Source organism: Pantherophis guttatus, chromosome 1 (assembly GCF_059756535.1).
Source record: "Pantherophis guttatus breed Tessera chromosome 1, ASM5975653v1, whole genome shotgun sequence".
Taxonomy (NCBI): Eukaryota; Metazoa; Chordata; class Lepidosauria; order Squamata; family Colubridae; genus Pantherophis; species Pantherophis guttatus.
Genome location: NC_142063.1, coordinates 201486323 through 201508117, shown reverse-complemented (window position 1 = coordinate 201508117; position 21795 = coordinate 201486323). Strand labels below are relative to the sequence as shown.

At 35.4% G+C, this 21795-nt stretch overlaps 1 protein-coding gene across 2 annotated transcripts in view; it reads right to left on the bottom strand.

Annotated features, from left to right (window-relative positions):
* Positions 1-21795, bottom strand: part of RANBP17 (RAN binding protein 17) — a 198653-nt gene that overhangs the window by 166555 nt on the left and 10303 nt on the right. For both annotated transcript variants that reach the window (XM_034432307.3, XM_034432308.3), the window contains exons 4-12: positions 19925-20091; positions 17095-17160; positions 15631-15735; positions 14417-14582; positions 12730-12803; positions 10173-10292; positions 8857-9003; positions 8419-8591; positions 7870-8063 (exon numbers count right to left, since the gene is read on the bottom strand). In XM_034432307.3, coding sequence (XP_034288198.2) covers positions 7870-8063; positions 8419-8591; positions 8857-9003; positions 10173-10292; positions 12730-12803; positions 14417-14582; positions 15631-15735; positions 17095-17160; positions 19925-20091 — 1212 coding nt within the window. The remainder of the gene's footprint in view (positions 1-7869; positions 8064-8418; positions 8592-8856; positions 9004-10172; positions 10293-12729; positions 12804-14416; positions 14583-15630; positions 15736-17094; positions 17161-19924; positions 20092-21795) is intronic.

Sequence of the window (21795 nt, the reverse complement as noted above, 5' to 3'; positions counted from 1 at the left end):
CTACTGACCTGATTCAAAGCTTCTTAAACTGTGGATTAGAGGGGATTCACTAATTTTTAAATAAATGCCTAGTCATGATGTTCTGCATATTAGTAAGCTTACAAATTTGTTCTTTGCTTGCTTTCTTTTCTCATCAAAGGCACAAGAGTTCTATATACTACCAACAATACTGCATTATTTGAATTATTACTTATGGTACAGAATGTTATTTTGACATGGCCTTTAATTATATTTATCTATTTTTAAAATAATTAATTTTTTTCATTAAAACCATTATTTTTTTTAAATGAATAAAATTTTATAATTTGCATTAAGATATAAAATTCTGTGGACAGGGTTTTTAATGGAATTAAATGAACACAACTCTCCACAACTTTCATTTCTGCAAAGTGTAACTTATTTTGGAGTGTATCTAAAAGTATACAAGTCAAGAACTTCAGTATTTTTATTAATTTATTTTAAATTTCTAGCCTTTCACAATGGGTGATGTAAGAAAAGCTAAAATTGACTAATCTACCAATAGTGGTAAGAAGATCTAAAATAAGGAAACATTTTCTCTTTCTCATTTATACAGCTGCCCATCTCATCAAAAGCGACTCTAGGTGTCTGTAACTATGGAACTTTTATATCTATTGGTTTTACAGGTATCTTTTACTTTTTCAAGTGAAGAAAAATGGCTTCAATTGTCTGAAAACACACCTGTCGGTTGAGAATATAAAGGCAAGCAAAATAAATTGACATCTAGAAACAACTCATGCAAAACACTTGCAGGGTTCTATCATTTGATTTACAAATTAAAATTTAGTTATTAAAAGAAAGTGATGTATTTATTCCTTGTCCATTCCTAATACTAGTGAAATCATTTATTTTACTTTAAATCAGAGTTCCCCAACGTTTCTGGCTTTGGGGACCAGTGAGGGGGGGAAGGGAAAGGAGAAGGTTCTACGCGAGTGGCCGGAAAGCATGCACAGCTCCATTTGCATGTGTGGCATACAAAATAGAAATGGAGCATGCTCGTGCAAGTGGGGATGCGCGTTATGAGCTGGCTGTTTCACGGCCTGATTGCAATCCCCTCATAGCCCACTAGTGGGTTGCAGCCCAAGGTTGGGGACCCCTGCTTTAAGTGTCCCAGAAATTCATTTATCATTTTAAGGCAGGGATGCCAAACACAATTTCATTGAGGACCACATCAGGGTTGTGTTTGATATGGGGGAGCTGGGGGGGCATGGCCAGCATGACATCACGTGTCGGTAGGGGCACCTTTGTTGGCCTGAGTGGTCTGCCAGTGAAAACGGGCTCCTGAGCTCTGTTTTCAGCTATGACGGCCTCCTGCAACCCTCTGCCAATGCAAACAGAGCTTGGAGGGGCACACAAGACCCTCACAAGCTCCGTTTTTGCTGGCAAAGGCACTGCGAGCCAGTCCTTCACTATTTCCAGGACAGCCCCACAGGCCAGATCTAAGCACCCTGCAGGCCGGATCTAGCCCCTGGGCCTTGAGTTTGACACCCGTTTTAAGAGGTCACAGTATTAAAAAGTTGAGAGCACCATCACCAGAATGGGGTATTTCAAATGGTGACTTGAAAAGATTACAAAATTATTTATAATAGTTTGTACAGATATAAAATAGAAAGTGGAGGAGAATCAGTGACAGTTAACTGTTCAACATTGCTGAGGACATAACCCTGTTTTCCATTTCTCAGCCTATTGTAACCTGGCAAAGATAGATTACAGCACAACTTTACTATCTGCAGTAAGATATTTATTCTTTGAGGTAAACAGAAGTCTTATTTTTTGTACAGTACTACAATTTGGGGGCCCTTCCATATAATTTGGACTATGTCTCCCATATTCTCATGCTAATACACTGTGGGGACGATGAGAATTGAAATCCCAAACCCAATTGTTCTGTCCCCTCCCACGAGCGACCTTGCAGAAGCTCAAATAGCCCGGCAGTAACAAACGCAGGCTAGAGAGATTGAAGCTGGCCCTTTAATAAACAGTTCTCTTTCAAAAGTAAATCAGTTCAGTAGTTACCGGCAATGTTCCAAAGATATATCAGTTCAGTAATTACCAGTCAATGTTCCAGAGGTCTTGGCCAGCAGGCTAATGCAGGAATGCAGACTCCTTTTCAAAACTCAAAACTAGCAGTTCTAAACTCCACTGCATCCAAAATGCCAACAAATTGTTCACCACGCCTTTCTGGCCCAGCCACACCCCTTTTATACTTTGTAGGGTGTGGCCCTACGTCTCCTGACCACACCTCTTGGGACGTGGCAATAACTGTTCTCTACGACGTCTCCTACGTCTCTCTCTTGCATCCAATAGGGGCTCCCTCTCCTCGTTACCGGCCTCTGTTTCCTCCTCAATTTGGCTGGGGTCAGTTCTTGCTGACTCACCAGTGAAGACGGCCCCTCCGACACATAGCTTGTGCCAGCTTCCTCCATATCATCCTCCGACTCAGCATGCGAAAATAAATCAGCCTCCGGGACCGGAGTCACACCACCAATTGGCACAACTATGCTTGATGAGTGGAATATTGAATTTAGTACTACCTCTTGACTGGGATTCAGAACATACCAGTTAAGACAGTGATGGTGAACCTATGATACGCATGTCACAGGTGATACACTATATCATTTTTGGTGACATGCTAAACCTCCAGAAGTTGCCCAGCAGGGCTTTGCTCTTGCGCAGCTTCTGAGGCATCTGAAAATAACACAAGCATTCTCATGCAATTTTCTGAGGCTTCTGAAGAGACCTCACTAGGGCCCTCTTGGACAACTTCCGGAGGGTCTGTAGAAGCCCCAGGACCTTCCGCGAATCAAGAGGGCAATGCTCTTGTGCAGCCTCTGAGACATCCAAAATTTGTGTGAATCCTGTTATGCAACTTGCAAAGGCTTCTGGAGAATCCAGAGGAAAGAAGCCAAGAGGAGAGTCTGTAGAAGAGGTTGAGAGTGCCTCTTTTGTCTGGTGTCTGTGTGAGTATGTCTCTGTGTGTGAGAGACATGCCAATAGTCAAGATAGCATTTTCTGAATTTTTGACACATTGAGTACAAAAGGTTCACCATCACTGAATTAAAAGACAGGTTATTATAATCTGCTGGCTCCTAAACTCTTGAATCACTTGCCTAAATTAAAGAAGTCCGTATTCCCATAATGATTTTGAAAGACATTGGATGATTTCAACAACTGACTAGTTTTAGTTTTAAATTTTCTGCAATTATTGCTGCTTTATTATTAACCACTGAGCTACTGACAAAAGCCTAGAAATATTTTAAACAAAGTAAAATAAAATATTCAGAATTCAGCATTTTTAAGATCTATGTATCTAATATGACAAACAATAATATAAAATTTGGCATTTTCTTTATTGACAACAGTCAAATGATATTAGATGCTTAGAAACTCCGTATTTCACCAGTAACAATTCCAGAATTTCACCATATATGAATGTATGAATACTGTAAGACTGAAATTGAGAAAGCCATAACATGGATTGATAACCACCTCAAAATGTAACATTAAACTCAAAAGTACTTCTGTCAGCACAAAGAGTATTTCACTAATAACCTTGAGTTGGTCCCTGTACACAGAAAATAAAATTCATTTTCCTTCGCATTTGTGCTTACTTCCTTGCTCAAAACATTCAGTATTGCTCTTTTCCAGCTGCTAAAGGAGAATATTTTTTCTTTACCAAAATAATTATTGCAGTAATAATCTGTAATTATGTTTTATAACAGCAATAATCCCAAAGAAATCAGTCATTACCATAGATCACAAGTAATCGTTAACTACTGTTAATGACCCATTTCTTGGGGATTATTGTTTTAGCAAACCATGACTGCATCACAATCGATACAAAGAGCAAGACAATATAATAAAATGAGGTCTTAATATTATATTAACTTATTTTGGAACATTAAAAGCCATTAAACATCTAAATTAAAGTGTGCATAACTAGGGGAGGTAACATTTATTGTTCTGGGCTAGCAGAAATGTTTAGTCCACAGAAAAGAAACTGAATATTACATAAACACTAGCAGAAATATAAACCAATGTCAAAATTATTTCTAATAGTAATTCAAAATCACTGACTTTTTTCTGAAAAAAAGAAAAAGCTAGGCTTTGGCCACACAATTTCTGGGCTTAAGATATTCAGAATCTTTAATTTATTTAAAGAACTAAATGAATATCATCCTGGATAGATGTGTCTTCATTTTAATTATCATCATAATCCTTTCTATATTGCTTTATGAATGTTAAAATGACTCTGCGTGCATTATCTCAAAATTCCTTACAACTCTGTAAATTAGGTTATTTTTATTACCATCATAATGTACACCAAGGAGGGATGGGGAGGCCAAGGCAATAGTTTTCAAATGAGTCCCTAATAAAGGTACTAATGCATGTTTACATAACAGCACTATTTCTGAGTAACAAAAAAGAGCACTCACTAAGAGAAAATATATCTTCCTTTCTTCCATTGTAGCTTGAATAATATAAGGGTGTTTCTGTTAGTTTAAGGCTCTCTCTTATCATCAGGTCTGCCCTGGCCAGCCTGGGATGAAAAAGTCTTTACCCGTTATATGTTGATGCCACTTTTGTTGTCATTGTTAAAATATCACTTTTCCCCTTATATTATTGTAAAATGGAAAACTGTTAAATCTAAAACATTTTTCACACTAAAATTAATTTTATACTAAAATTAATTTTATACTATGTTAAGCCTATGTTCACTATATTCACTCTAGGGAATGCTGTATGAGCATGAATGCAGTGACAGTTGATAATCTAAATGAGGGCTGTCAAACTCGTGGCCCGCAGGCTGGATGTGTCATGCATTGGCCACGCCTACGCTCGGTTTAGCAAAGGGAGGGAAAGTCGCAATACGTCACATGACGATGCCATATGCGAGTTTGACACCCCTGATCTAAATCTTCCCTTACTAAAAAGTGTTATATGAAAGCCTCAACTGACCAAACTGACCAATGGAAATGGAACCAATCAAGTTAATTTGATTGTGTTGCTGCTGGTGGAGGTAGTGGTGGAGAGGGTTTGGGGATTTTATTATTTTTAATGTTGTAAAGCCCAAATGATTTGCAGTGAATTTTAGAAAAACTGTATGATACAATGAGGACAAGGATCAGAAAATAAATGTATCAAAAATAGTTGTGTATGACAAGGAAAATGGTGTGACTGCAAGTTATTTATTTATTTGTTTGTTAAATATGCTGCTTATCTCACTGTGGGGCTACTCAAGGTAGTTTACAATATCCAAGTTAAAATATTTACTAAAGATGGGAAAACTAATCAACAAATGTTAGGCCCTATAAATCCTAATGGAATGGTAATGTATAGCATGTGACCTATTGCAAGAAATAAAACGAAGAAAAATGGCTGTGTTTTAGTGTTATTCTGTTTATACTGTTATATGAAATAATTAGATTATGTCAGTAGAAATATAAAAGTAGGCTGAATTGGGGTACTTTTGTACAATAAAAAGGGGACAGGATACTCATATATGATAAATCAAGAGATAGGTTCATCAATGAATGTGAGATGATCTATAAACAGACTGAACACCAGTGTTCACCACCACGAAAGATGTATATTAAGATAATCTGGTTACATTCAGAGGATAATGAGTATGAATCACAAAAGGTGCTGATTGCAGCAGTTGTCAGTTCATGGAACAGGCTGCCATATCATGTGCCTTCAGTAGAGATTTGCAGACAAAGGGTGAACGGTAATCTGTTAGAGATACTGTAATGGGTCTTGCAGTGAGCAAAGATTTGGACCAGATGACCTCCAACCCATCTTTCAATAATTCTATGAATATATGAAGAAGAATGAAGGGTCAAGAGGAAAAGAAAGGCTAAGAAAGTTGAGTTCAGTTAAAGATATACTGAACAACAATTTTAAAAACAAAAGGCAACATACTAAGCACTGTCTGGCATGGTGGAAGCCAATAAAAATGAAAAAATATGTATACCAGCTCTGGTTTAACCATTAAGCAAAATAATTATGTGCTCAGGGCACCACAGGAAGGGGAACACCACAGAGTTTTTTTCGTCTAGCTATAATGCCCTTAACTCTTTCACTACCACATTCAACTTTAGCTTTCAATAAATTTTCGTAATTTCGTATTTTCCTCATGTAACAATTTCATTTAAAAGTGCATTGAAAGTGTTAACATTTTTCCCTTTTTTCTATTGCTCTAGTTATAATGAATAATTATAATTTGCTTATTTTACTTATTGCTATTTTGTGTTAAATACATTTTTTTAAAAAACACACAGATTCTATTTAACACAGTGGTGAAGTCTGACCCGGGGAAATGACCTGAAAGAAAACTGAAGTTTAAATTTCTTATTTCACGTTCGGCACTTGAGTCTTAATGTCTAAGCAATGGAAGGGCCGAGGGGCATCGTAGTTGTGCTGTGGTAATTCTTACATGAAAAATCATGACTAGTTTTTAAAAAGCTACTTTGTAGTTGTAATGCTTCAGTGAAATGGGGAGGAATCAATTCTTTCTTTCTCCTATAGCCTCCTGACCCATAATTTTGTCCTAGAAGTCTGGAAGATCCCCTCAGGCAGGGGTGAGAAAGAAGATAGAAAAACTTCAACTGTTTGTATATCTCTATACAATATTGGATGTTTTTGGGGGAATATTATTTCTTCTTGCACTAAAAACTGATTAAAAAATAAATAAATAAGTGAGCCAAACGTATATGGCAGACATGTGCACAATAAAAATAAAAAATACCTTAATAGTTTTTGTGAAATGTTCCCCATCAGAAACAAACAGCGCAAATAATAATTAATGGTAGTTTAACAGACACTTTTAATATAGAAAAAGGAACAAGACAAGGATGCCCTTTGTCTCCATTATTGTTTATTTTGACTTTGGAATTTTTGTTAAGATACGTGGGTCAGACAAAATAAGTGGAATTAAGATTAGGCAGTATGACTATAGATTACGAGCATTCGCAGACGACTTGGTTGTTACTTTAACCCAACCATTACAGTCGGTTGTAGATCTAATGGATATAATTAATCAATATGGACAAGTATCTGAATTTAAAATAAATGCAGGGAAAACGAAGATAATAACTAAAAATATGACTATAAATCAAAAAGAAGAATTAGAAAGACTAACAGGATTTGAAATTGTAAAAAAAGTTAAGTATTTAGGGGTCTATATTATGACATCAAATGCAAAATTATTTAAGTATAATTATGATCCACTGTGGCAAAAAATACAGAGAGAGATGGAAAACTGGAAAAAATTACAATTATCCTTGCTAGGAAGAATAGCAGCAGTAAAAATGAATGTTTTGCCTAAGTTTTTGTTTCTTTTTCAAATGATACCAATACTTAAAAAAGATGAAAATTTGAAGATATGGCAGAAGGGTATTAATAATTTTGTTTGGGCAGGGAAGAGACCGAAAATAAAACAAAAAATAATGCAGGATACATGCAAAAGAGGTCTCAAAATGCCTAACTTAAGACTTTATTATGAGGCAGCTGTTCTATCAGCAATGAGTGATTGGATGAATTTAACAGAAGAAAGAATATTGAATATTGAGGGATATGATTTGGTTTACGGGTGGCATGATTATTTATTATATGATAAGAAAGTGGACAAGACTTTTAAAAGTCATATATTAAGGAATGCTCTATTGCGTGTCTGGAAAAAGTAAAAGTATAAACTAAACGAGAAGTTACCATTGTGGGCAATACCCAGAGAATATAATAGAGAATATAAGTGTAGAGCAAAGGCAGGATGTAATTAAATTGTTGTAATGATTGTTAAAACTTTTTAAATAAAAAATAAAATAAAAATAAAAAATAATAATATATACTAACCTTCTTGAATTGAGATTGCCAGAGTATTTCTACTAGATGACTGCAACAACTTCTGATAGTTTTGTGCATTTTGGTCAAACAACTGTACAAGAAGAGCACAAGTCTTTTCGTATTCACATCTACTAACTGTACATAGCTGTTCTAATTGCTGAAATACTGTGGCTGTATCATCCAAGGGATCATCCAAACCTTCCCTAAAATCCATATAAAAATTATAACGGACAATGTAAAAATCACTGGACAGTTTGAAATGACATTACAGTCGTTATCCACAAACTTATAGGTGAAATCAATATAAACCTTATCAGAAGGAGGTGCTTTTTAAAGGATGAAAGCTGGATGATTAATTCAACAATGATGAATTTGATGGAGGTTTTTTATAATGAAACCTAAGAAGACTTACATTGAAACAAACTGATTTCAGAAGCACACTTTTTTATTTCAGGAACAAAATTAATGCAGTTACCCGAATTAAAAATAGATATCAGGAAAGAAAGACTTTGTGCAACAGAGCTAGCTAAAGTTATGGAGAACTGTACTCTTGATTACCTTATAACCATGGAAACAGATTCCAGTCTAGAAGTAATGTATGCCTTCGTGATTTCAGGTGCATAGGTATCTAAGAGATGGGGTTCTGATGATTTCACAAAAGGAACTGAGGCAACCATTCTTTGCCAAAGGGTTAGCAAGTAATGAACGCTGTTTGGTGCAAATTCCCAGTGCTATAAAGAAAAGAAATGAGTTTTTCATTAGAGTAAGTTTCAATCCAATGCAAGCAATCACAAATGTTATTTGCAATTTTTTCTTCACATCTTGGTAAGAAAACCCATGATTATGTATTGTAAAAAAACAGATGGAGCCCTAAATTGACAATCTTAGAATATTCTTGGCAGATAAAAGGTAAAATAATCAGTCACCAAGCTCTATACACTCCCCTTTAAAATAATCAAATCAATCACATTCCAAAACATTCTATTATTATCTTACCTGTAAACTAGTAATAGTGAAACTTGCTATCAGTCTAATAACTTCTGGATAATCTTTCACAACTACTAATTCTCCAAGTTGATAATTGGTTTTCAATCGAGCCAAAAATCGACAGAATTCATGATAGTTACCAGGATCCGATAAGCCCTAAATTATTAAAAATAAAATAGGCATTCATTTTGAGAGTTATAGAGAGAAATAATTAATAAGTCTACACAAAAAGAAGATACAGTCCATCCCCAAATCAAAAATTAATTATTAATCTTATTGTATATGCCACAAATATTCAAAGAAATAATTGTGAAACAAACTATTTTGTGAAGTCAGACAACTAGGAATTATCTGCATGACCGAAATTTGTTGGTGGGACTAGGAGCTGTGATTCCTCATAGAATATCATAATAGGCTTCTGCAGTGCACTGGAGGAAAATCAGCAGTATGTTAAGAATGCAACATAATTTATTGTCACTGCAGAGGCACAGAGGAGGAGTAAAATACATATGGGGTGATCAAGAATAAGGCAATAAATGCAGCAGCCAGGCATCTTTCTAAATATATGAAATAGCTAATATCTGTGTATGCAGAAATCTTGTACATCAAATAAGAGTGATAAACGCCTTTTATGTTACAAATGCTTTATTATACACCCCCATTCCCCACAAACTATTCAATAAGATCTTCAATAAGCATTGCTATTTTAATACAATTGCTCAATCACTTTTTATGAAAGGTTGGTTGTATATATTTAATAAATAACAATAAAATAAAATATCCCATAGGATGGAATAAGCATAAGATTTAAACTTGGCTCCTTATTATTATTTGCTCTTAGGAACCAGGCTACAGGAGCTAGGATTACAGCGTAAACTTACTTGGGAAAAAGAAAGTTAAGTTGTTTTACTCTTTTATGAACTAAAGCAAGGGTGTCAAACTCACATTGTCACGGCAACATGAAATTGGACATTTGAAATATAAAAATTCTTGCTTGAGTGGATTCATTCCGAACTAATCTGACTAAAATAAGACAATTTTCTGAACTATTAAACCAGGGTTGAACAAAATCTAGATAGAATTCTCATTCAGACACAGATAGCACTAACTCAAAAATATGAGGCAGATCAGATAATGTAAGACACAGTTGAAAACTGGCATATTTCCCACACTATCATTTCAAATGCCTCAAGTAAATTCTTCCATTGGCTAATTTAACTATTTTACTAAATATCAATCTTAATATTTACAATAAAGATATCCTAAGAAAAAATGGAACAAATATAATTGGAATCTATGAGGAAATTAGGGGGGGGGGGAATTACCTGAGGATTTTCAAGTATTCTTTTTACTCCTTTGATTAGATTACCAAGATACTTGGCACGTTCTGGATTGCTAAATAGGGATCGCCTTGTAGAAGCAAACTGAACTAAACAGGAAAGTGCCTAAAAGGGAAATAATGATTTAAGAAATGTATTAAGTGGGACATAAATATTGTTTTTTGAAGCAAGCAAGGACTTCGCTGCTATTTTGCTTCATTTGTATTTACTTTAAAACACTTTAAAAGTTGACCCGCAGCTACAGTCATACTATATACATATTTAAAATATAGAAATTGCCCTCAATTTGTATTTACCATTGTGAAAAAAAATCTAGTAAGGCGAATTAAAATACAGTAATGTGTGTAATATCTCCAAGGTGCCCACAACTGAAAAATAGATATCTACATTTTTGTATAAATCAGGTGGTACACAAGACAATAATGGTGTTTTGATTGTAATAGCTATGTGAATGCCAACCAGTTACAATGCAACATCTGACCTGCAATGCAACATCTGCAACTATGATAATACATGGCCAAAACAGAGCACAGAAGTAGGCACAGTACATAATAGAAGGAAGGAAGAATAGCTAGCCCATCAACCATTCTAGAATGTGTATAACTATTTGTGCTAATGTTGCCTGAAAGTACATACAGAATGCAGTCTCTGAAAATTCAATAATTAAAATGAGTGGATGGTCTTGAGAAACAATCCACTCCTGTTATAAATATTTCAGATTTATTTCACAATAGATACCCAACCAATCTATTGGCCAAAAATAGACAAGTGTAAACAAATTATGCACTATCATAAAGACAATTTACATAATAAAATCTGAACTACATCACTCTGCCCCAACTTTTCAAACTATGAAAAGGAAGGAAGGAAATTTATAACAAATCAAGTACCAGACTTTATTTAGTCATAGGCCAAAATTCTACCAAAACCTCAACCAATAACCATGTAACAAACTGAAATATTAAAAGAGAAAAATATAATTAATTGCTTTCTGAACAATCTATTAGAACTTAATTATACTCTGAGTTTCTTTACAGGGATCATGACTGAATAGATTTTTGCTACCATTTTTGAGATTTCTAAGGACTGAATAAGCTAATAGAAAGAAATGTATTCTCTTCTGTAGTACATTTAAAATGCAGCATTCCTCTTAAGGACTCACTCTGAATTACTTTTGCTTTAATTTGTACACCATTAAATATTAGGCTCAGCACCTCAGACCTAAGAAACATAATTACAGTAGGAATGTAATTATTTTCAAGATGATTAACAAAAATAATTACATTGGAAGTATTTTTGCGCATGAGAGAAATGGTTTTTTTCTTACTCTTTCCAGCTATTAGAAGATTAAAATATGATTCCTAAGTATTTGGGTTTCTTAAACTTCGCTCAGATTTCTGTTGATTTTCTGCTTATGGAGGACAATAACACATTGTTTTATTAACACAATCTCTTTGTTTTTTAATTTTTAATTTTTTTCTTCTCTACAATAAGCTTCTAAGGCTCATAAACTCATCGTTCTGTGTCAGGGAGAGGAGAAAGCAAAATAGACATTGTTTATTTGCTAGAATGGGAGATAAAATTCACTTTTTGTTAGGGATTGAATTAGGGAGTTGACATAAAGATTAAGTAGAAAATGGACCAAAATACAACCTTATTTTAAAATCCTATTGTAAAATGAGAATTGGGGCTGAAAAGTCTTTTTACTCCTTTGATTTGATGCTATAGATTCTGCACGTGTGTGTTCTTGTTGGACATCATGATCAGTAAGAATGCAATCTACAACATTTACTACTTAATTTGTGGTGGTTGTATTTTTATTATTAGGGATGGGGATGAGTCTGGGATATTTCCTGTTCATGTTAAAATTAACATGTTTGTGATAGGAGAAGAGACCACATTTATGATTGTTGCAGTATCCCATGGTCATGTGATCAAAATTCAGACACTTGGCATTTATGATGGTTGCAGTGTCCTGGGGTCACATGATTTCCTTTTGTGACCTGACAAGCAAAGCCAATGGGGAAGCCAGATTCACTTAACAACCCTGTTACTAACTAAACAACTGCAGTGTTTCACTTAACAGCAGTGGCAAGAAAGATCGTAAAATGGGGCAAAATTCACTTAACATATGTCTCACTTAACAACTTAACTTAACAACAACAACTTAAAATTTGGGCTCAATTGTGGTTGTAAGTTGAGAACTATCTGTATATAATTGCAATAGTAACAGTGACCATACAGTACATACTTTTCTAAATGTGCTGATGAGTTACTGCTTATGGAGCACAGATGCCACCGCAGCAGCCATCTCCTCAAGCCAGAAAATAGGACTGCCCAATATTAAATGTCCTACTGACCTTATCTGCAATAATATACTTCCCAGGTTGAACTAAGGATTCCATTGCAAAGCATAAAGATAATAAAATTGCAGGACACATACAGTAACAAGACTTTTTAGTTGGTCAAATTTATCAAACACATACATCTTTAAAGAAAGTTTCCTACTAAATAAAAAAGACTAAAGATGGTTTATACTTACTAACTGTGACAGCATTGAAGGGAGGGAATGATACAGGTCAAAAAAGAGATCCAAAGTCTCTGGTTCCAGGAAAACTGAGAACAAAAGGGAAAATAAATAGGTGGTTTATCTTTTCTAGTTTATGCCTCTCTCAAAAACACAGTTATACATTTAAAATAATAAATGCATGTGTCAAATAGTTTCAAATGGCTCTTTTTTTATATAATGCAAAATAGGTGGGTTAGGGGAGAAGGTACGCTTCATGTATTTATACGTTGATATTTTCATCCTCTCTCCACCCTTAATTGCCTCTTATTCATGCAATTGTGGCATTTGTTTTCTGACAATCATTGCACAATTAAGGAGCAAGCACTAGATTTACTCCAAGTGGACTGTAAATAAAAGGCCTTGTTGCAAAACATAGCCCATTTGAAGTTCTGCCACTCAAATATGGTTGCTACCAAGAAAAAGAGAGTGTTTGTAAAGCCCTTCCATCTCTCCCATTTAGCCTTAAATTCTGCAGAAGTGCCACCCTAGTGCCTTCATTTTTTAAAATGCCAAGACAATTCATAGTCCATTCTTACATTCTACTCTGTTAGCTGTTGCTCTTATATCTCAGTAGGAATGAATATTCAAAAACTTCTCAGAGATACACCCCTTTTCATGTTCAACAGTAGTTTCATTCCTGTTTCGCAATTTCTAACACAATTCCATTATATGACACTACAACACAACTGTCCTTTTTCCAACATTACAGTTTGGATGCATATTTATTTGGATTTTATGAAAAAAAAAGATATTTTGTCATGAAATAATTTACCAGATGGCATTTGTCTGGAATTCAAGCATTCTCAGAATAAAATATTTTTCTAAAATATAATTGATAAGAAACTGTTAGATAAATTAAATACCTACAATGTATCTAGTATGGTATTTAATCAGGCACACAGCAAATTAGGCAGAAAAATTCCACCAACACAGCTGAATTTTCGGTCATTTTTCAAAGAATTCTGTGTTAGAAAGGAGACTCCTTTGATATACTTGTATGAATATGAGCCATATTGAAAGAGGTAGATATACAATACATACAAAATAATCAACTAAACTTCTGTGGGATGTATTATTTTGTCAGAATATGAATCGGTGGCTTAGTGTGGGCCTGGAATGTTTCAATGTCAAATGGACTGAGCAAGGACACCATACTTTCAAACAACTTGTTCCCCAAAAGTAGAAGAATTTATGATTGGGTATGAGAGGGCAAAATCCTCTGAATCCAGCATGATGTTGATTTTTTCCCTTCACACCACCCATCATGAAAGGTGTTCCTGAAATCCGTCTAATCAAGTAAGACTGTATCAACATGGACCAGTGTCAAGACAACATGTGATAAGTCAGATGGTTATAAACTGCTGTTTCTCTCCTCGAACCTAAAAAACTGAGTAAGATCTCACATAATTACACTAAGCTGTGCACTGTATACCAGTATATAAACTGCATCAAAATCTATATTCAAGTCAGCACAAAAACAATTTCATCCTCAAACTGTCTTGCAAATCTGTCATAATAGAGTTTTCAGGCTCCAAAAGATAATGATAGCCCCTCACTTATTCTAAAGAATTCTACTGACTGGCTACTTCAGAATCCAAATACATCTGGTAGGCACATTAGAAAAAAGTAAATAGATTATTAGCAGTAATTATTCTCTTACTTGATCTCCAGTTTGTTGGAATTTGTACAGTACACAAATCATCTGCAGATTCATCTGCTGAACTTCCAATGAAGTCATAGTTAAGACAATTGAGGACAAGCTTCAGAAGATGTATTGCTAAATTTTGCTGTTGTTGATCTTGAAGATTTAATGGTTTTGCCAATATCTAAATCCAAATTTTAAAAATGTGGTTCATTAATGTATTTCTGAATAATGTAATGACATTATCTTAAGAATTCCAATACAATATGTCAAGAATTCTAATATGTATCACTCACAAAACTCAACTTTGTGGGCCAATGCAAGGATTTGGATATAAGAGCTAGGTAGTCCTTGAGTTATGACCACATCATTTAGTGATGGCAATCCCAGCAATCTCTGTTGCCATTATTAAGCAAAGATTATAGGTCATTAAGTGAGCACCTCCTTGCAACTTCCTGTCAGCCTCCTACAAATGAAATCAGTGAGGAAACTGACAGGAACTTGCTAGTCATACAGAAGTTTGGGCGGGAGAGGGTGTGCATGTGGCCAAGGAGGCATGGTGCAAATACAGCAAGGCTCAGGAAGGATGCACAGGTGAGGGAGACTTACCAGGACAACTTGCAACATTCCCTACCAGCTTCCCCATTGACTTTACTTGGGGAAGCCAGCAGAGAAGGTCACAAATTGCAATTATGTGACTGTGGGATGCTGCAACCATCTGGCTGCCAAGCATGCAGATTATGATTACAACTGTAGAGGTGTTGGGGCGACCAGGACTTCAAGGAACTATAACTGTTAAGTATAACTATCACCATTCATTCAGTGCCATTGTAACTCTGAGTGGACAATAAACATTAAATAACAATTATTTTGGGTTAAAGACAACACAATCTTCTAATTTAAATTATGATAAAGATAGAAAATGATGAAAATCAACTACTTTTGAGTTCTTAAGAAGAAACTATTGTATATACACACATATTAGTCTAATTGCAGATAACCCAACTCCGAAAGTGAGATGGGTGGTATTTAGATTTGATAAATAAATAAAAATAAGTAAATTTCAAACATTCATTCATCACTTTCTCACCATGCATTTCATACTAATCTAGATGCATAGGTTTCTGGCTAAAAAGTATGTCCATGAGTGACTCTATGAATAAAATATCAACAGAAAATGTTCTGATGGTAAAGAAATAATCTCACTATAATATGATTAGCTTTGGGCCCACCTCTTTCAGCAGCGAGCATGCCAGCATCAAAATTTCTTTTAGAGTGGTATCACGGAAAGAGATGGCAATTCTACGATGCTTTGATGAAGGTCTTGAATAATCAATCTAAAACAAAGAATGAAAACTCAACATTTGAATATTATATTATTTAAAACAGAATGCGGCCACGCGGGTGGTTATGGGCGCAATTCGTTGTGCCCGCGTGACACCCCTCCTGCGCGAGCTGCACTGGCTCCCAGTGGTCTTCCAGGTGCGATTCAAGGTGTTGGTCATCACCTTTAAAGCGCTCCATGGCATAGGACCCGGGTACCTTCGAGACCGACTTCTGCCACCAATAGCCTCCCACCGGCCAGTTCGCTCCCACAGAGAGGGTCTCCTCAGGGTGCCATCAGCCAAGTTATGTCGGCTGGCGACACCCAGGGGGAGGGCCTTCTCTGTGGGAGCCCCAGCCCTGTGGAATGAACTGCCCCCGGAAATACGTAAGATCTCCGACCTCCGGGTGTTTCGCTGCGCACTGAAGACCCTGTTGTTCCGCCAGGCCGGGCTATCAACATAATAATTTTAAATTGGGGTATTTTAAATTTTCGGGGTTTTAAACTGGGCCAAATCTATTTAATTATTTTAATTTTTAATCATTGTTGTTTTATGTTTTTAAATTGGCTGTACACCGCCCTGAGTCCTTCGGGAGAAGGGCGGTATAGAAATAAAATTATTATTGTTGTTGTTGTTGTTGTTGTTGTTGTTGTTGTTGTTGTTATTATTATTATTATTTTACAGGTGCTTACTATATACTCATAAAATGCGCTATTATGAGTAAAAGAAGTGCTAATATTTCCAATCCATCCAATACATTATCTAAAATTTATAGCAACACCTTAGTAGTCTTCTATATATTCATGTTGAATGAAAAAAGATATAAGCAAGTTATCTAAAAGCAGCAGAACCAGCAATAGGAACAGCAACTTTGGTTTAACTATCATCAGACCAAACCCAAAAACAACCATACACAGCCCATTGGAGTAGTCACGTATAACAAATTTAAATAATCATATTATTATGGAACATTAAAAATGAAGAGCACAGTAATAGGCCTGTCAATAAGACAGATTCTTTTGATGTTTCTGGAGGCTAGGTTAAAAAGAAAAGAAATATCAGGGCACATACAGTGACAACTACGAATGGGATGTTTTATAAATGTGCAAAGATCCTGCTGATAACACAAGCTCTGTTCCTTTTTTCAGATTACTATAACTAATTATAATATCAGTAGAATTGATCCTATTTTATTCACTCAGTGAGTTTTAAAACAATCCATTTACAAGCTTCATTTAATAGAAAGTTTCTCTTTGGGATTTTTATCCTATTTATAGTATAGTTTTCCCTTTCATTAATCCTGCCTCCAAAACACTATGACAATAATCTGGTAGCAATATAAACAAATATGAAGGAAAGAAGTATACTTACAAAATTCATTTCCTGAGTTAGTTCTGAAAGAATCATTACTCCTATTATGCAGTGATCCACAGTCCCCTATAACAGAAACAGACTATGAATAAAGGCTTTAGGTGGCTTTGAGAATAAGCATTCATGTTATCAACTACATTATTTATTTTCACTTTTCAGTACAAACACACAGAACAAAAATATGTGCATTTCTTTAAACGCAGACAATACCTCAGCACTTGACTGCTTCAAAACTCATCGAATTTGGTATTTTATGCATTTTGAAGCAGAAATCTTGTCCCTGTCTTTCTACCGGTAGTCAACACGCAAGGAAGATGTCAGGTGACTCGCTATTTCTTCTGGCCGACATAGCAGATCGTGTGGTAAGCCAGTTTTCTTGGTACTCATCAGTATTAGTATTTGTCACATTTTCCAGAATGAATTACCAATATGTACCAAAGTACCACTGTATGTTTATCTTTCTGAATGATGTGTCAATTCCAGCACCAAAAATTGCAAACACAACCATTGTTTTTACTTTGCAATTAGCTATATGTAATTACTTAAATAAAGAGGCAGTAATGAGTCAACGTATGCAGTACAATAGCTGGAAAATGTATTCTAGGTACTGAAAAAAAATCTCTTTATATGACTAAATCCATAATTATTTATTGGTTTAATATAGAAAAAGAAAAGAAATACAAAAAAGGAAGAAAGAATAAAACAAAACAAAAAAATAGGGAGGAAAGCAAAAAAGTTTAGCAAATGTACAATAAATCAATTTTCAAATATGGGATTACAATTTGACCAAATGAAATGATATTCTTTTATTATACTGTAAATTAAGGGCAGCACAATCTTTCCATTATAATGAAATAATTATTATACCCCATGCATTATAAAACCATAGTTCTTCACATATCAATAAAACCCAAATTTCCAGTCTATACTATAGCTAAAAATCCCATTTACAGCGTTCAATTTTATCTTTTTTTCTCCAAAATCAGAAGCCAACATTAGAAAACAGCAGGGCAGGCCTATATCATATGGGCAAATATTCCTTGGTCATTTTATTCATCAACTTCCTAAAACCACTGTAATACTTCTGCGCAGTGAATAATAGTAAAAACAGTAAAAATTTCATAACCATAAAAAAATCGATATCCAGAAAAAAAATAAAAGCAACCTTCAACTGCCCTATTCCCAAAAGGGGCCCTGCCAGAACCCCTATCCCAAGGCTCGGTGGAAGAGCCATGTCTTCAAGACTCAATTAAACAAGTGAGATTAGGGGCCTTATAAATCTCTGGAGAGAATGTTATTCTAAACGTCAGGTGCAAAAACACCCTATCATTTCAAGGAGAAGCAATGAAACATCTACTTGTAAATGAAAGTAAGGAATTAGCAGAATGAGTGTATATTAGAAAAGGAAACTGGACTAACATGTGCCCAACTTCTAGGAAACTCTCTGCTTGTTCTTCCAAACACATGAAATTGCCTTATCTAGTTTATCTAGCTCACAGCCAATTACTCTGACTAGCTGTGGATCTCTATACCCAAGGGAAAATCATGACAATCTAATATTGTAATAACCCATAAATAGCTACTGGGTTTGCTGATGAAGCCTACAAGGTAAAATCTTTTACTAATTTAAACTGAAAATTTAAATCTTCTGACATGGTAACTATTGATTACTTTCTGTTTTTTAATTTATTTTTATTAAGAGCCGAGGTGGTGCATAAGTTAGAGTGCAGTACTGCAGGCTACTTCAGATGACTGCTAGCTGCAGTTCAGCAGTTCAAATCTCACCAGGCTCAAGGTTAACTCAGCCTTCCATTCTTCCAAGGTGGGTAAAATGAGGACCCAGATTGTTGGGGGCAATAGGCTGACTCTATAAACCGCTTAGAGAGGGCTGTAAAAGCACTATAAAGCAGTATATAAGTCCAAGTGCTATTGCTATTATTTCAACAGATATTCAAAAACCAATCGAGGAAAAATAAATAAAAAAGAAATACAAATTTCTATTGTAGTGTTGTCAAAATCAAATTAATAATTTGCAAAGGTCACCAATATAATAAGAATCATGAGTCAGAATAAGCAATTAGTGTTTCTTTTCTTTCTAACCTGAGAAACTCTGCCCTTAATATCAAGATTCATCTAGCATTTTAAAGTCTTATGTTAAGAGAACTAAACTATGGATGTGACAAAAATCCATGTGCAGGATTATGGTCCATAAATAGATTCCAGATTAAATTAAATTCAGTATCAGACTTGTTCTTTAACTACAAAGTTATTTTTTGCATTGATACGTATTCCCATAGTTTGCCATTGTTTAAAAAAAGGAATTATTTGCAATTTTCAGTAAGAAGAATAAAGGGATTATTTTCAGAAGAATTTGTAAACATTTTGTGCCTGAGCAGCACTGCCTTGAGGTGAAGGCAGTCGCCTCCCATATGGAAGGTTGAGAGTTCAAGCCTACGCAGCGACAGATGTTTCTCAATCAGGGCCCAAAGAGAAAATATCTGCTGCAAACTCCACATAGGCATCAGGAAGGACATCCAGCCAGTAAATGCTCAGCTCCATTTAATCACCCTGACATCACCCCAAATTAAAGGATTAAAGGGTTGTAAAAAGAAAAAAAATGTGAAAGTTTTGTGCCTGCTTATAGGTGTGATAGAAAGGTCTATGTTTGCATAATGGATTGTGAAAATATATGCAAAGGAAAAATCTATATTTGGACAAGCCTCAAACCAAAGATATTGCCTATCTTGGGCAACAGACTATCTGCAATTCTTCTAAGAAATATTCTACAAATTTTATCATTATTTTTTAACAAACATTTTCTCTTTCTTACCTGTAAAAACTTTTTAACATCAGCAATAATGTCTCTAAAAACCAACTGGTCTTTCTGAACATCAAACCATCCTAATTTTGTGATCTTTGCAATTACTTGAACAAGAGCCTGAATCACAAAAAGGGCCAATTTTGGTCGAGATGCAATATAATTTAGTATATAGTTTCCTGTGCCAAGATATAAAAAAAATTAAATAACAATTATTTTGGGTTAAAGACAACACAATCTTCTAATTTAAATTATGATAAAGATAAAAAATGATGAAAGGACTTGTAAAATCAACTATCTTTTGAGTTCTTAAGAAATTATTGTATATATACACATATTAGTCTAACTGCAGATAGCCTGACTCTCAAACTTTTAACCAAAGTAGTCCTCAACTTCTGACCACAATCAAACTTCCTGTTGCTAAGGGAGATATTTGCTAGGTTTTTGGCCCATTTTACAACCTTTCTTGACACAGTTGTTAAGTGAATCACTGAAGTTTTAAGATAGTAATACAGTTGTTTAAGTAAATCTGGTTTCCCCCTTGACTTTGCTTGTCCAAAAGCTACAAAAGGTGATCATAAGCCTGGGACAACTGCAACCATCATAAATATGAGTCAATGGCCAAACATCTGAATTTTGATCACATGAACATGGGGATACAGCAATGGTCGTAAGTGTAAAAAACGATCATAAGTCACTTTTTTCAGTGCTGTCGTAACTTTGGTCACTAAATGAACTGTTTTAAGTCAAGGACTACCTGAATCAGGAAAAATGCTCTACCCATGGATAAGCCAGCCCTCATTTTTTATGGTATTTTGGCTACAAATTTCAGGGCTTGCTTCCTTATTTGTGGATGGGCTGATACATATGCATATATATGGGAAATAAAAAAGATACTTAATTATATGCATCACAGATGAGCTCTTTTGAAGATTAAGCTGAATACAAATTTTTAGATACATATTGGCATTTAAAATTCTCAGCTTATCCACAAATATATGCAGCATTTATTTTATGTAGCTTACCTGCCTGTTAGATATGAGCTGATATAGCTAAAATGGTTGCAAAGCTCTTTTATACTGTTATTAACATAAGACACTAGTTATATTTGATGCAACTGTACTAATTGTACTAAGTTAATATAAGTATGTGATTAAGCAAAAGCAATTATAAAATTCATTCAAGTAGGATGCAGAATTGTACAAGCATGCCTCAGCACTGAAGTGAAATGTTTCCCTTCCATATTCCAGAGCTAAATTTTATAGTGAGAAGCATTCACATTCAGTCTGTGAACAACAATAGTATTAATATGTAGAGAAGAAGAGAATATAAATTATAATACAGAATACAGTGTTACAGAGTTAGAAGGGACCTTGTAGGTTATCTAGTCCAACCCCCTGCACAAGCAGGAGACTCAGAGGTGGGCTGCTGCCGGTTCAGACCGGTTCGCCTGAACCGGCTGTTCAGATACTGTGTGGTTCGGAGATCTGGCAAATTGGACCACTGGTTGGTCCTGCCCCCGCCTGTTTTTTGGGCCGTTTTCAGGCCATTTTTCCGGCAAAAATCGGCCCAAAAAACAGCCCAAAAAAGCTCGCTGCGAGAGGAAGAGAAGCCAGGTGAGCCAGATCCAGACGTATCGAAGGTCCCCTCCTCCCAGAAGCAGCAACCTTGCACTCTTCCCCTCTCTGCTAGCCCTCTTCTTCACACGGGATCGCCCAGCAGCAGAGATGGCATTAAGGGGAGAGTGCCACACAGAAACGGGAGCACACAGAAACGCTGCCCTTTCTCCCTCTCCGTCTCCATTGCTGGGCAATCCCATTCGAAGAAGGGGGCTAGCAGAGAGGGGAGAGTGCGAGCTTGCTGCTTCTGGGATAAGGGGATCC